The following is a 13,079-nucleotide window of genomic DNA, read 5'->3' as shown; positions in this document are numbered from 1 at the left end:
AGGCTGTAGACTCTGTACCCTACAGCGGCAGCAGTAGGTGGGCGGGTTTGGTGGGCTGCCCTGGGCTCTAACTTTTTCGTAAGCTCACGTCGGCACTGGTGAGCAGTGGCGACAGCGACGTGCTGTCTGATTGGTCGTCTCTCTTCAGAACCAGAAAAGCTTCCCGACTGATTCCCAGCAGCTCTCGGAGTCCATTGTTCTCCAACTGAAATACACAGAGATCTGCTGTGCTTAGTGCTGTGTTTAATGCAAACAAAAACAGAATGATTTGCAAATCCCATAAACCCAAATTTTATTGAGCACAGAGATCTCTCCAGATTCTCAGAATCTTTTGAAGATATTAAGCTGCAGATAATTAGATATTCAAAGTCTTCAGAATTATATGTTGACAAATGTTATTCTGAAATTGTTCCACAAGTTGCAGATGCCTTTTATTTTTTGCAGATTGATGAACCTCAGCACATCTTTACTTCTGAGAAACTCTGCCTCTTTAAAAGGCCTTTTTATACCCAATCATGTTGAGTATTAATCTTTATGCCAGTTAACCTAAAATGTTCCTCCATTATTCCAGCTTTTTGTTGACCCCATCCCAACTTTTTTTATTTTTTTTATTGCTAGTATTAAGTTCAAAATGAGCTACTGTTTTTCTTAAAATGCTACTTTTTCCACTACTGTGAATAAAATATGGGTTTATGATGTTTTAAGAGTTTAAAAGCTCACTGTTGACATCTGGTGGTTAACATGTGGAAACACTACAAATGGTTCTTACTGTCAAAAGCTAAAAGCACATAGCAACGCTAGTTAGCTAAATAGTAACATAAATCTAACTTTTATGGGATTTATGGATAATTTCAAGTAGTAGAGGATAGATGGATAGATAGATAGATATAGATCTAGATCTATCTATCTATCTAACCTATTGAAAATAGGTTAAACTAAAATAGGTTAAACCCCCCCCCCAATTTTTTTTGCACATGTCGAGGAGCGTGTCAGGCTACATTTCACTGTGTGTTATACTTGTATAACTATGCATGTGACAAATAAAGAACCTTGAAAATAGAGAGGCAGGATGTCTAAATAACAAAGTAGGTCAAAGGGACAAAAACAAAGCTAGGAGGAAATGTAAATAAAAAGGCTCATTTTTAATTTAAATGCCCTGTTAAGATCTGCTTTGACATCTCAACTCAACATGAAGCTTTAGTTCATTTTTAAACTCCAAACTCACACTAAATATACTGTTTAAATAAATAAATGAATAAATAACAGAGCACATGAACATTTTTTAACTATGACTTGTGATCCAGTTTTGATTCCACCCCTCAGAGGCTTGATCATTTAAGTTTCTACTGATGACTTTTATTGGCATTTGTGTCAAGTGTCAATTTCTTTGACACTTGTGATCCTCTGTGTCACATGAACAGACATTTTTTTGGGTGGATTTGTAACTTCTGTGGATTTTTTGTACCTTCCCCTGGTCTCAAAGCTTTGGAACAACTGAAGTAATGCTGCTCGGCTTTTACCTCTAGCTGTTTAATCCTCTCCTCATCTTCACATATTCGCTCCTCATCCACCTCTATGGCTTTCCTCATCACGGAGGCCATTTCGTTGATCTTGTCTATGTGTGCTTGCATTTCCTGCAATGATTTTTTTTTAATGCACAAGAAAAGTAAAAAATTGCAAAATAATACATTAAAAGTACTTGCACCAGACACTGACCGTAGTATGCTGCTCCTTCAGCTGGGTAACGATGGCGGGGTCGTCTCTCTTACTGGCCATGAGAAGTCTGAACACCTGCTCCCTGTATTTGGTCATGATGAGCTCTAAGGCAGACTGGTGTTCTTCCAATGATGTACGCAGCTCTACATGAAGTATGAACACAAGTTTGATTTGCAGGAAGGATCAAATTCTAGCTTTATATTCCGCAAATCAAAGCGAAACTAAAAATGCACTGACTGAGAGTTGACATTGAAGGAAACTGCCTACCTTTGTTTTCCTGCTGGAGCTCCCTAATTTGCCGGTTTTCCTGCTGGATTCCCAGGACTAGACTGGAACGAGGCCGATGACGTGCAACCTCATTCAGGGCGTCTATCTCTTCCTGGTACTATCAATAAAAAGAACAAGCACAAAAACCTTCAGTCTGAAATATAAAATGATAGATCATAACAATTAGAAATACTTTAAAAAAAAATGTTATTCCAGCTTTTCAAATGAAACTTCACGGATTCTACATCAAATGCTTTAGGCCTCACATTTCCCCAAGTTCATGTGACACCCTACCTGTTTCATGGCCTCTACTCGCTTGTTGAGATGTGTCGTCTGTTCGATTAACATCTCAGCAGCGTTGTCATGGTTGCGAAGCCTTTCCACTAATGATTTGGCATCTGCCAGGACCTTCTCTAAGGTACAGTTCATGCCTGAGGAAATACAAGTGATTCTTAAGAGGAGCTAGGACACGGTTGCTTGCAAACATAGTAGTCATCCACCTTGTCAATCCTTCTTTTCTTCCCTTAAGTATTACATTTGGTTAAAGCAATTATCCATTAGCAAGCTATTCATTATAGTGATGAATGACACTATTGAATTATATCTTATTAAAATAGCTTCTTTATTTAAAGGTAGGCTGACTTTGTATCTTAGTTAGACAATGGGGAAAAACTTTGGTCTATAATCTGTAGATACAGCAGCTGCAGTCAAGTGAAAGTTTTCTGGGAACTCTGAACAGTCCTATAAAAACCTATGTATATACCATGATGCAGTAGCTTTTTGCAAGCTACAGGGAGTGCAGAATTATTAGGCAAGTTGTATTTTTGAGGAATAATTTTATTATAGAACAACAACCATGTTCTCAATGAACCCAAAAAACTCATTAATATCAAAGCTGAATGTTTTTGGAAGTAGTTTTTAGTTTGTTTTTAGTTTTAGCTATTTTAGGGGGATATCTGTGTGTGCAGGTGACTATTACTGTGCATAATTATTAGGCAACTTAACAAAAAGCAAATATATACCCATTTCAATTATTTATTTTTACCAGTGAAACCAATATAACATCTCCACATTCACAAATATACATTTCTGACATTCAAAAACAAAACAAAAACAAATCAGCGACCAATATAGCCACCTTTCTTTGCAAGGACACTCAAAAGCCTGCCATCCATGGATCCTGTCAGTGTTTTGATCTGTTCACCATCAACATTGCGTGCAGCAGCAACCACAGCCTCCCAGACACTGTTCAGAGAGGTGTACTGTTTTCCCTCCTTGTAAATCTCACATTTGATGATGGACCACAGGTTCTCAATGGGGTTCAGATCAGGTGAACAAGGTGGCCATGTCATTAGTTTTTCTTCTTTTATACCCTTTCTTGCCAGCCACGCTGTGGAGTACTTGGACGCGTGTGATGGAGCATTGTCCTGCATGAAAATTATGTTTTTCTTGAAGGATGCAGACTTCTTCCTGTACCACTGCTTGAAGAAGGTGTCTTCCAGAAACTGGCAGTAGGACTGGGAGTTGAGCTTGACTCCATCCTCAACCCAAAAAGGCCCCACAAGCTCATCTTTGATGATACCAGCCCAAACCAGTATTCCACCTCCACCTTGCTGGCGTCTGAGTCGGACTGGAGCTCTCTGCCCTTTACCAATCCAGCCACAGGCCCATCCATCTGGCCCATCAAGACTCACTCTCATTTCATCAGTCCATAAAACCTTAGAAAAACCAGTCTTGAGATATTTCTTGGCCCAGTCTTGACGTTTCAGCTTGTGTGTCTTGTTCAGTGGTGGTCGTCTTTCAGCCTTTCTTACCTTGGCCATGTCTCTGAGTATTGCACACCTTGTGCTTTTGGGCACTCCAGTGATGTTGCAGCTCTGAAATATGGCCAAACTGGTGGCAAGTGGCATCTTGGCAGCTGCACGCTTGACTTTTCTCAGTTCATGGGCAGTTATTTTGCGCCTTGGTTTTTCCACACGCTTCTTGCGACCCTGTTGACTATTTTGAATGAAACGCTTGATTGTTTCATGATCACGCTTCAGAAGCTTTGCAATTTTGAGACTGCTGCATCCCTCTGCAAGATATCTCACTATTTTTGACTTTTCTGAGCCTGTCAAGTCCTTCTTTTGACCCGTTTTGCCAAAGGAAAGGACGTTGCCTATTAATTATGCACACCTGATATAGGGTGTTGATGTCATTAGACCACATCCCTTCTCATTACAGAGATGCACATCACCTAATATGCTTAATTGGTAGTAGGCTTTCGAGCCTATACAGCTTGGAGTAAGACAACATGCATGACGAGGATGATGTGGACAAAATACTCATTTGCCTAATAATTCTGCACTCCCTGTATTGCTGCTGTTAAGCAGCAATAGGTTACATCAGTCATTTTCTATAAAAGTAGTCTTTTTTTTATATGATGATCACTTTAATATTTTTTTTAAACACGACTTAAATCAGAAATGCTTGATCTAGTTCTGTTTTATTTGTTCAAACAACAACACCGCGATATTGGTATTATACAATTTTAAAAATATCTGTAAACCAAGAAGTAACCTCAACTGAAGCGTCAGCTCTGACTTCGAAATACCAGCTAAAAATCATTCATTGACATTGAATCTAGGCTTCCCGTCATTACAGCTGCCGTGTCAGCTAATTCGCTTATTAGGAGCAAGCCTTACGTGTTTTAGGTGTCAGATTCACTTTACATGATTACTTTGGAAGCATATTCGTCTCAGCTATATAAAACGTGAAGGGGATTAGTATCTCAGTTTTCCAAATTCAGTTAGCTGACAACGTAAAACATATTTTAACAACACATACATACATACATACACAAGCTCGGCTCACTTATTAGCCAACTTACTAATCAGAGTTAAGCTTTCATGCAAATCCACTTACATGCTCGCATTATAAACGGGTGCGTATAACAAATCAGTGTTGCCATTCAATTTAGATAATGAATTAAAGAAACAAAAATGATCATACCTGGGGAAGCCACAGTACAAGACATTGGAATTGCGTTAACCCCGCTGCTACTTCCTGTTGATGTTTGGCAGCTAATATTAGCTAAAGGCTAACATTAGTCCTCATAAAGCACCCACAAACAGGCTCTAATAAAGATCCGTTCCTCGTTAAAATAGAAGATAATCTCTGCTGATATGAAAATATCGATTTTAACGCGTTTCAAGTTTGCTGTGAACCCAGTTGTGAGATGATAAAAGTAAGTAACCCAACCTATGACAACCAAGGTTCCCAAAATACCGAATATACCGCGAGATGTTTTATGTTCTCGCGACAGTTACGTCAGAAACAAACAATATGGCGGACCGGCTAACACAACTTCAAGACGCAGTCAATTCGGTAAGGCAAATGTTGAATATTTTAAACATTCTTTGGTAGAAGGAGGTGTTAAAAATATAAAATGCATCGTTATGTCGTTTAGAGTTGGTAGCTAACGCAAACCAGTGGCCCTAATAGTTTAGTAACGTGTCAACAACACGGGGTAGCTAACCATTATAGCAAAGGCCTGTGTTACTAAACGACCAAACCAGCTAAGTTATTTTAAACAATGAAGCGTTACAGTGTTACAGTGTTAAAACGTCGTTTTGAGTAGCTTCATTGAACAAAATGATACAAAATAAATATATTTGGAAAGAAAACAGTGTTACTACAATACTGTGCAAAGGTAATTTCTTTATATTTGGCTTGCAAGGGACCAAATTTGCTTATTTTTTTTCAGTGGTCTTGAACAGATGTTGAACTTATAGGAATTACGAATGGAGAAAAGTAGGTCAGATTTTGATCCTTCATGTTGTACCAGCTTGCTAGAATACTGCAAAATCTGTTTTTGCCTTACATACTGTATTTCCACGTATTTTCTCCCGTTTCAACTATTTTCAACTCCCGCTGCAACTATTTGCCATTTTCCAAAACAAACAAACAAACAAAATAATAATAATAATAATTTAAGGGTGGTTCTAGACCAGGGATGTCAAACATCCTTTTCCTAGGTGGCCTACATACAACACACTTTGGGCCGATCAGTGACACTCCCCTTTCTGTCACTCTCAGTCAGAACTTTAACTATACATTTAATCCCTGAGACATTGTAATATAAGAAAAAGATGTTGGTTTTAACAGTCCTTCTTAGTTTTTCTGCACAATAAAGAAAAATTTGTCAGTGTGACTCGTTGGGCTTAAATTGTAGGAAATAAATGTGCAAAAATAACAGAAAACGTTCTTTTGGCTTGTTGTGTAGACTGTCCTGTAATAATATATTTTGTAATGTGACCCCATTGTAAAAAGCATAGATTTCTATAGTAGATGGTTTAAAAATGAACTTTCTCTCATTTAATTATTTGGGGGACGTTTTATCTTCAGGAGAAGCTGTAAAACTTATGAAAATACATTTAAAAGTCCAAAACTTAAGCACGCCTTCACATTTTCACAGTGGGTAAAATTGATTCTGGCCTCCTTATGGTTGACACTGGTAAACTAAATACCTATATTTTATAATTTAAAAAAAAAAAAAACATACCTTGATAAAACTGGTAAAAGAAACCTCTTTAAATTTCTTTTGCCTGAAGTTTATGTTCTCATCAGCAGCTATTGTCTTGTTTAAACGACAGCGTAACCTATTACTGGTTTTGTTTTGTGTGTCCAGCTTGCGGATCAGTTTTGTAATGCTATCGGCGTCCTGCAACAGTGTGCACCTCCTGCATCTTTCAGTAACATCCAGACAGCTATCAACAAGGATCAGCCAGCAAACCCAACAGAAGGTTTGTGTGTTTTTTACTATGACATTAATTTTAACCATAGTTTTTATATCAGTTGATATTAGTTATTTGTCTCTCTATTGATATCTGCTTTTTAAAAGCTACTAAATATAAAAAAATAAAAATTCAAGAGGAGATGAGAGAAACACTCATCAATGACGTTGCATAGCTTCTCCACCAGAGGTCACTGTGCAACTTCCCTATGGACAACATGTGTTTGTTGCCCATGCAATCAGAAACAGATTGCATGTAATTGCCAACTTGACCTATTGAACCTCAGACTGATATCAGTCAGAATGACTCTTATTTTATAGTAACATTTGTGGCAGGTTTTAATAACAGTGATGGGGGATGCTTGACAATCTCATTTTGCAGTGAGATTACTTTATCTCATTGGATAAAACAGATACTGATAAAGTTCAACTTTTAGGACATAAATTGTAGTATATGTTATTGCAATATTTAACATATCATATAATGTTGAAAATGACAGTAATATATTGTAAAAATGTGGTATCAAAGGGTCTCTGGTGATTTCCAGCCCAGTATATAGCTGTGTGTTGGTACATGTTATAGCTGTGTGCTGTCACCAGAGGGCAGTATAACAATTATGCGGAACAGTCTGTGAGCTAGACTTGTTTGCATTTGTTCAGTTTCTCCTTCAACTTCGACCCTGATACAGAAAAGATATGTCATAATATAAAAATAACTTCTTTGCAGTGAAATGAAACACGGTATTGAAAATTGTCTACGTATCCACTGTCTGTGTTTCTCATGCTGCTTTTTTTAATTGTTGATTATTTTTTGCCACTGTTTCCTCTTTGTGGTGAACTCCTCTGTTACTCCCTTTCCTGTTAAAGTGAACTCGTCAGCAAATTAGTTTCCAGTATTATCACTGTCAGCCAGTGCTACATGTGCTGTTGATCTCTTGGTGCACTGCACACAAGCATGTCTGTAGAGGTTGCATACCCAGATTCATCAGGCTACACTAGGGCTGCCACAAACGATTATTTTGATAGTCGACTAGTCACCGATTATTTTTGCGATTAGTTGACTAATCAGATCATGCATCCTTTGGACGTAAACCTTACAGCTTATTGCACCAGCATGCATCTGCTCTCATATAACTATCATTAGCTTACAGCTTTAAATGTGTAAGGTATGTGCTAACTAAAAATAAAGACAAGATGATAGTTTATTACATTTTAATGAAATTTGCAGATTGTTTTGGTGAAGTTTAATAAACTCAGCCGTCTGCTCCTTGCTATCTAAAATATAACAGGACACCGGAGTATATTCTCGAGCATCTCACACTTCTGATAATCAGTTATCTTCTTGACGTTTATTCAGCTGTGTAAAAACTATAACTTTAATTGCAGCCAAACCGATTTACTCAGGAACAAATAAAACACTGAAAAAAGCCAAACAATAACATTTTTAAGTTCTCTAAGTGACTTGTATATCGTGTTTAACCTGAGTAGCGAAAGACGGCGGTGGATTTGAAAACGATTTGCTGGGAGTCCGGTGTTCTCACCGGCTCTAGTGAGCCTTGAACCCTGGCTAGCTATCGAGCTGGTGGGTAACAGACGTCTCTGAAAACGTTGGAGCGCTTTTAAAAATATGTGGTGTCTTGATAAACTGAGCAGATATTTGAGGTTGATACAGTTATAGTCTCGCCTGAAAATATGTTAAACGTTTATTTTGTGACCCAGAAAAAATAATAAGAGTAATATTAACACTAACTAGCTGTTGCCATTGTTGGAAGCTGAGCAGGGCCGCGCTATGAATTCTGGGATAGGTTGGGCCACGAAGTATACACCTGACCCATCCTTCAAATCTGGGGAAATGAAGGGCGCATTTGTCGGCCGCATTTGTCGGAGTCTTCGAATTCGGACAGTCTTCGTCGTATCACTGTAACGTAATCGGCCTACAAATGGGGGCACAGTAGGATGCAGTTCCTGAATTTGGACTCGGCTACGATACCGGACACTACTTCTTCTTCTTCGGGGTTTAACGGCAGCTGGCATCCTTGTACATGCAGTGCTGCCATCTTCTGTTTGTCTGTTATTACACTCTTAAATGCTACTACTTATTCCCGCGTCTTTTGGGATCTTACAAAGCTTCAAACGACGCGCGACTATTAAATTAGTTGTCGACGATTTTGATAGTCGACGTAATCATGACTAGTCGACTAATCATGGCAGCCCTAGGCTACACGGACAAAATCTTATGCAAACTGACATAAATGCAGTACAGACTGGCTTACATAATGTGGAACAGCTTGTTAGCTTGAAAAAATTTGTCTGAAACAGGAATGAAAATGTCCACATTGGTGCTTTGTACAGTACTCCCCCCTGATCATACAACACCGGGTCTCCATCACTACACCTACATATCATTCATGATGAGTGTCTCTCTACAACTCAAATTATTTAGTTTCACCACTTTACATTTTACTCAATATTTAGTGACATTTTATCTTTTCACTCTGAATATTATGGTACATAATGATTTTTCTCTTATAAAAAAGGGGGGGGGAGGGGGTACTTTCTGTGGTTCAACAGCACGTAGAGTGTGTTTGTGTTCTGTTATTTTTATATATATATATATATATATATATATATATATATATATATTTTTTTTTTTTAAATGATATGCAGGATCATTCACCTGTGTTTTGTTTTTCGTGATCTCTGTTTAGAGTATGCCCAGCTGTTTGCAGCCCTTATAGCCCGAACAGCCAAAGATGTGGATGTACTCATAGACTCGCTGCCCAGTGAGGAGTCCACAGCAGCTCTGCAGGTCAGCACATTCATAAGTATCACCGACTATTTCACATGTGTATATATGTATTTCAATGTATTAATTCTATTTTCCCGGACATAAAAAAAAAAAAACTAATTCAAGTAGAGGAGCACTGTTAGTATGTCTAGCTATCAGTCAGCAGAGGGAAGTGTGTTTTGTGTGTAAGCAAACTGTTTATAGTCTATAGTGAAATATGTTAAAGACAACAACAGTCATTCTTGTGTTGATCTCTCTCCCGTAAATAGAAAGATACATGGCATCAAGTGTCACTTTCCTGTGCACTGCTTTCTGCTATTAGATTAGACTAGAATAGATTAAAGAACAGAAAATTGAGAATAGGATGTTTCCCAGCAAGCATATTTGAGTGCAATACACAGTACTGCCAGTGAGCATTTGTAACACAAATATCTTTGAATGACATTAGTGGTACTTGGAAAACTTGCTAACTTTTTGATCTGTTTCCAGAGACTTTTATCAGTAGACAAAAAAGCAAAAACATCTCTTTTAATATTTTATGGCCTTCACTCAAGAGAGGAACGATAAACACCACGGCTGGAGTGTTCCGATAACGAGATTATTTTGAGGAACATCCATTAAGTAAATGGTAAAGCTCACTTAAACCAGTTAAAACTGCCAAATTGGTAATGTTTGGGAAACTTAGACTCTGAGTACACAGGGAAGGGGGGAGTTTCCCTGCATAGAGGAAGTTTTAGTCTGAGCCAAAGGAAAATCACCAGCATTGTTGTTAAATGATTTCTCTAAAAGATTCATGGATCTTGGCAGTATGCACATTTTTGCTGATGACGTGACTAATAATTGTATATATTGCTGGAAAATTAGGTATTTAAGAAACAAAAAACAAACTTTCATTGCTTTTAATCTGCATGGACCAATCATGCTTAATGTCATTACAAGCTCCAAATGCCTTTTCTGAGCCGAGTAGGTGCTGCTCTTTCTCAAACAAGTATGATATTTATCTCTAGGTAATGTTATAAGAAAGTAAGCCATCCTTACAGGCAGCTCATGTCATTTCTAGCTTTTTATAAGTCGGAGCAGTAGTCGTCAGTCTTTCTGAAAAACAGCCGAGCAATATTGTATAATCAGTGGTGTTGGTTCTTTGTGCAAGGATACTTCTATCTTCATGCGGACCACAGGGCAGCATTTTTTTTAGATATTAGTGCTGTCAGATGTCAGTGGAATTTTGTGAATGAGACTTGCACAGCCCAGAAGTTCTAGTTTCCCTGTAGCTCTCTGAGGGCCGACAATACACGCAACTGGTTTTAGATATAAAGTAAAAAGACACCTGTCATACAAAGCTGTTAGAAATGATCAGCTGTAAGACCACGTCTCAGGAGACTTTCTGCACACATTGCGAATCATGCATGGAATCTCGTCACAGTCTGATGGCAGCTTTTGAACCGTGAAACAGAACTTGTACAAAGTGGTTCTCATCAACTATTTAAAAGTTGCTCACACACACCACCTGCGTTGTGTGGGGATATTGGGTGTACCAGGTGGGAATTCTTTTATTATTCAGTCAGTTATTGTGAGATCTGATGCTCCCAAGTTATACACAATTAAAGGAAACCTTCACTCAGTTGTTATCAGTTATTTGACGCTCCACAAAAGGGAAAATAAAAACACCAAAGCTGTTTTCATTAAATCTGACTGACTGTGACCTCTCATCAGGCGGCCAGTCTGCGGCAGCTGGAGGAGGAGAACCATGAGGCAGCAGCTCGGCTAGAAGAGGTGGTTTACCGCGGCGATATGCTCCTGGAGAAGATCCAGAGTGCACTGGCTGACATTGCCCAATCTCAGCTCCGCACCCGCAACGGGGCACCCAGCCAGCCATCACCGGCTGAATCCTGACCCGAGGAATGCATAATATGATTCTGGACAATTTTCAGTCTTTTCAGCTATTTTTATTTTCTTTGCCTTCAGCCACAATAGGCCATCGTTGAAACTGCCAAACATGGTGTGTGTTCACATGTCAAATGTGTGAACATGTAGATGCTGAAGCGGTTCTGTGTGGATGAGGTCATCTTTATGTTTTTTGTTTGTTTTCTGCAGCTCAGCTAAAGAAGGATGAAGGATGGTGTCTTTACATGCACACGGATCTTTTTTTTCCTGAAATTTTTATTTTAAAAAAACAAAAACAACTTTTGTGGGCCTGAGGAGACCAATCTGACAGGTGTTATGTGATTTATGTACACTATATGTTATATATTTATGTCAGATTTTGTAGATATTGATAGCTCATCTCTCTGAGGTATTTTCTTTTTTAAATAAACCGTGGACAGCCACATAAGTGTTAATAATATTCCTTTTTTATATAATTTGCAAACTGTTACCACAAGCGTTTTGTACACGAACCATGTGGGTGATGTTAATTGTTGGAGTTTGTTTGTGGCATTGCATCAGTTTCATTTTTTTCATTGGAACTGATACACTAGCAGAAACTGACATGACGTACTGCGAGCCTTTACCAGGAAACGATTACAATTAAAGAATGACCACATTTCAGTTCATGTGACCTTTAAAGGAAATTCTGATGGACACAGCTTTGAGGAACTAAGCTGTGGCTCTTGTATATTTCATAATGTGTTTTGACAAAAACAATAGTGAAAGGAAAAAAAATTTTAAAGGAGGGGAAAAAACAACTCCATAATCTGGTTCCCGGTTTGAAACGTTTCAGTAAAAGGCATGAAAATTTCACATTACAGAAAGTTATGTATATGCGTGTGTTCTGTTCTAACTCCTAGTTAGTCTGATACATCATATTTAAAAAAAACCTAAAGAGCAAAAATCACCTTTGTCACATTTGCAACTAAAATATTTTCACAAGTCATGCAGTGCAATCTTGATTTTTGCAAAACAAATGCTTTCATATTGGCTGAATCCATTTCAGACTGAACTTTGTGAAACCCAGGCTGCAGGCCAGAGACTTTATAGCCCAAATCTAAATATAGGTGCTGTGTCACAGCTCAGTGGGCCCCATTGATGTGAGAAATATAAAAACAGCCTTGTCTGCTGGCCACCACACCCAGACGTGTTAGCGGGACCCACCCGCCTGTCTGCATGTTGACATCATGGTCCTAACAGTAAAAGCACTTAACCCGCCCGAACGAGGAGATTTATGACAGCAAATCTTCACCTGCCCTGGTTTGGTCAACAAAACTTTGTCTGTGCTCAAATTTTGTTATCTGCGTTTTCATTCACATGTGATTAGTGTAGCTTCTCCCTTTAATGTTCTTTGTTTATCCCAAAGGTCTATAGGACAATCTACAAGGAAATGAAAGAGTCCAGATAGGATGAAGACATTTCTAAGCACCACTGATGGGATTATTAAGGAAACAAGTCCGTTCCTTTTTGAAGGGCTCTACTGTAACAATGTTGGAATGCGGACACATTTATTTCGGTTTCTAGTTTAAACAATGAGCACTTTTTAAAGGGTTTGTAGGCAGACAAGCTGTTATCATCTCAAACTGCTATGGCAAAAGTCTCAGATTG

The 13,079-nt window shown here is 38.4% G+C and overlaps 2 protein-coding genes across 2 annotated transcripts in view; one reads left to right on the top strand and one right to left on the bottom strand.

Moving 5' to 3' along the window:
* Positions 1 to 5,238, bottom strand: part of fgfr1op2 (FGFR1 oncogene partner 2) — a 5,485-nt gene extending 247 nt beyond the window's left edge. Inside the window, exons 1-6 of the mRNA XM_085376146.1 lie at positions 4,975 to 5,238; positions 2,278 to 2,414; positions 1,984 to 2,101; positions 1,717 to 1,859; positions 1,521 to 1,634; positions 1 to 205 (exon numbers count right to left, since the gene is read on the bottom strand). The exon at positions 1 to 205 is cut by the window's left edge and continues 247 nt beyond it. Coding sequence (XP_085232272.1) covers positions 68 to 205; positions 1,521 to 1,634; positions 1,717 to 1,859; positions 1,984 to 2,101; positions 2,278 to 2,414; positions 4,975 to 4,999 — 675 coding nt within the window. The 5' untranslated portion in view covers positions 5,000 to 5,238 and the 3' untranslated portion in view covers positions 1 to 67. The remainder of the gene's footprint in view (positions 206 to 1,520; positions 1,635 to 1,716; positions 1,860 to 1,983; positions 2,102 to 2,277; positions 2,415 to 4,974) is intronic.
* A 27-nt stretch (positions 5,239 to 5,265) lies between these two features.
* On the top strand, positions 5,266 to 13,026 carry med21 (mediator complex subunit 21). Its single transcript, XM_085376116.1, has 4 exons — positions 5,266 to 5,349; positions 6,653 to 6,767; positions 9,466 to 9,566; positions 11,259 to 13,026. Exons 1-4 carry the CDS (start codon positions 5,266 to 5,268, stop codon positions 11,436 to 11,438), a joined length of 480 nt encoding a protein of 159 aa, XP_085232242.1. The 3' UTR covers positions 11,439 to 13,026.
* Positions 13,027 to 13,079: the final 53 nt, after the last annotated feature.

This window comes from Diplotaxodon limnothrissa, linkage group LG17 (genome assembly GCF_057381915.1).
Source record: "Diplotaxodon limnothrissa isolate DT_005_m linkage group LG17, D_limnothrissa_male_GT1.1, whole genome shotgun sequence".
Classification (NCBI taxonomy): Eukaryota; Metazoa; Chordata; class Actinopteri; order Cichliformes; family Cichlidae; genus Diplotaxodon; species Diplotaxodon limnothrissa.
This window is presented reverse-complemented; position numbering and strand designations above follow the sequence as displayed.

Excerpts from the sequence above, each read along its gene's own strand:
- med21 (XM_085376116.1), top strand. The coding sequence starts at position 5,266 with ATGTTTTATGTTCTCGCGACAGTTACGTCAGAAACAAACAATATGGCG. Across the intron at positions 6,768-9,465 it reads GCCAGCAAACCCAACAGAAG|AGTATGCCCAGCTGTTTGCA; the intron begins GTTTGTGTGTTT and ends ATCTCTGTTTAG. Across the intron at positions 9,567-11,258 it reads AGTCCACAGCAGCTCTGCAG|GCGGCCAGTCTGCGGCAGCT; the intron begins GTCAGCACATTC and ends ACCTCTCATCAG.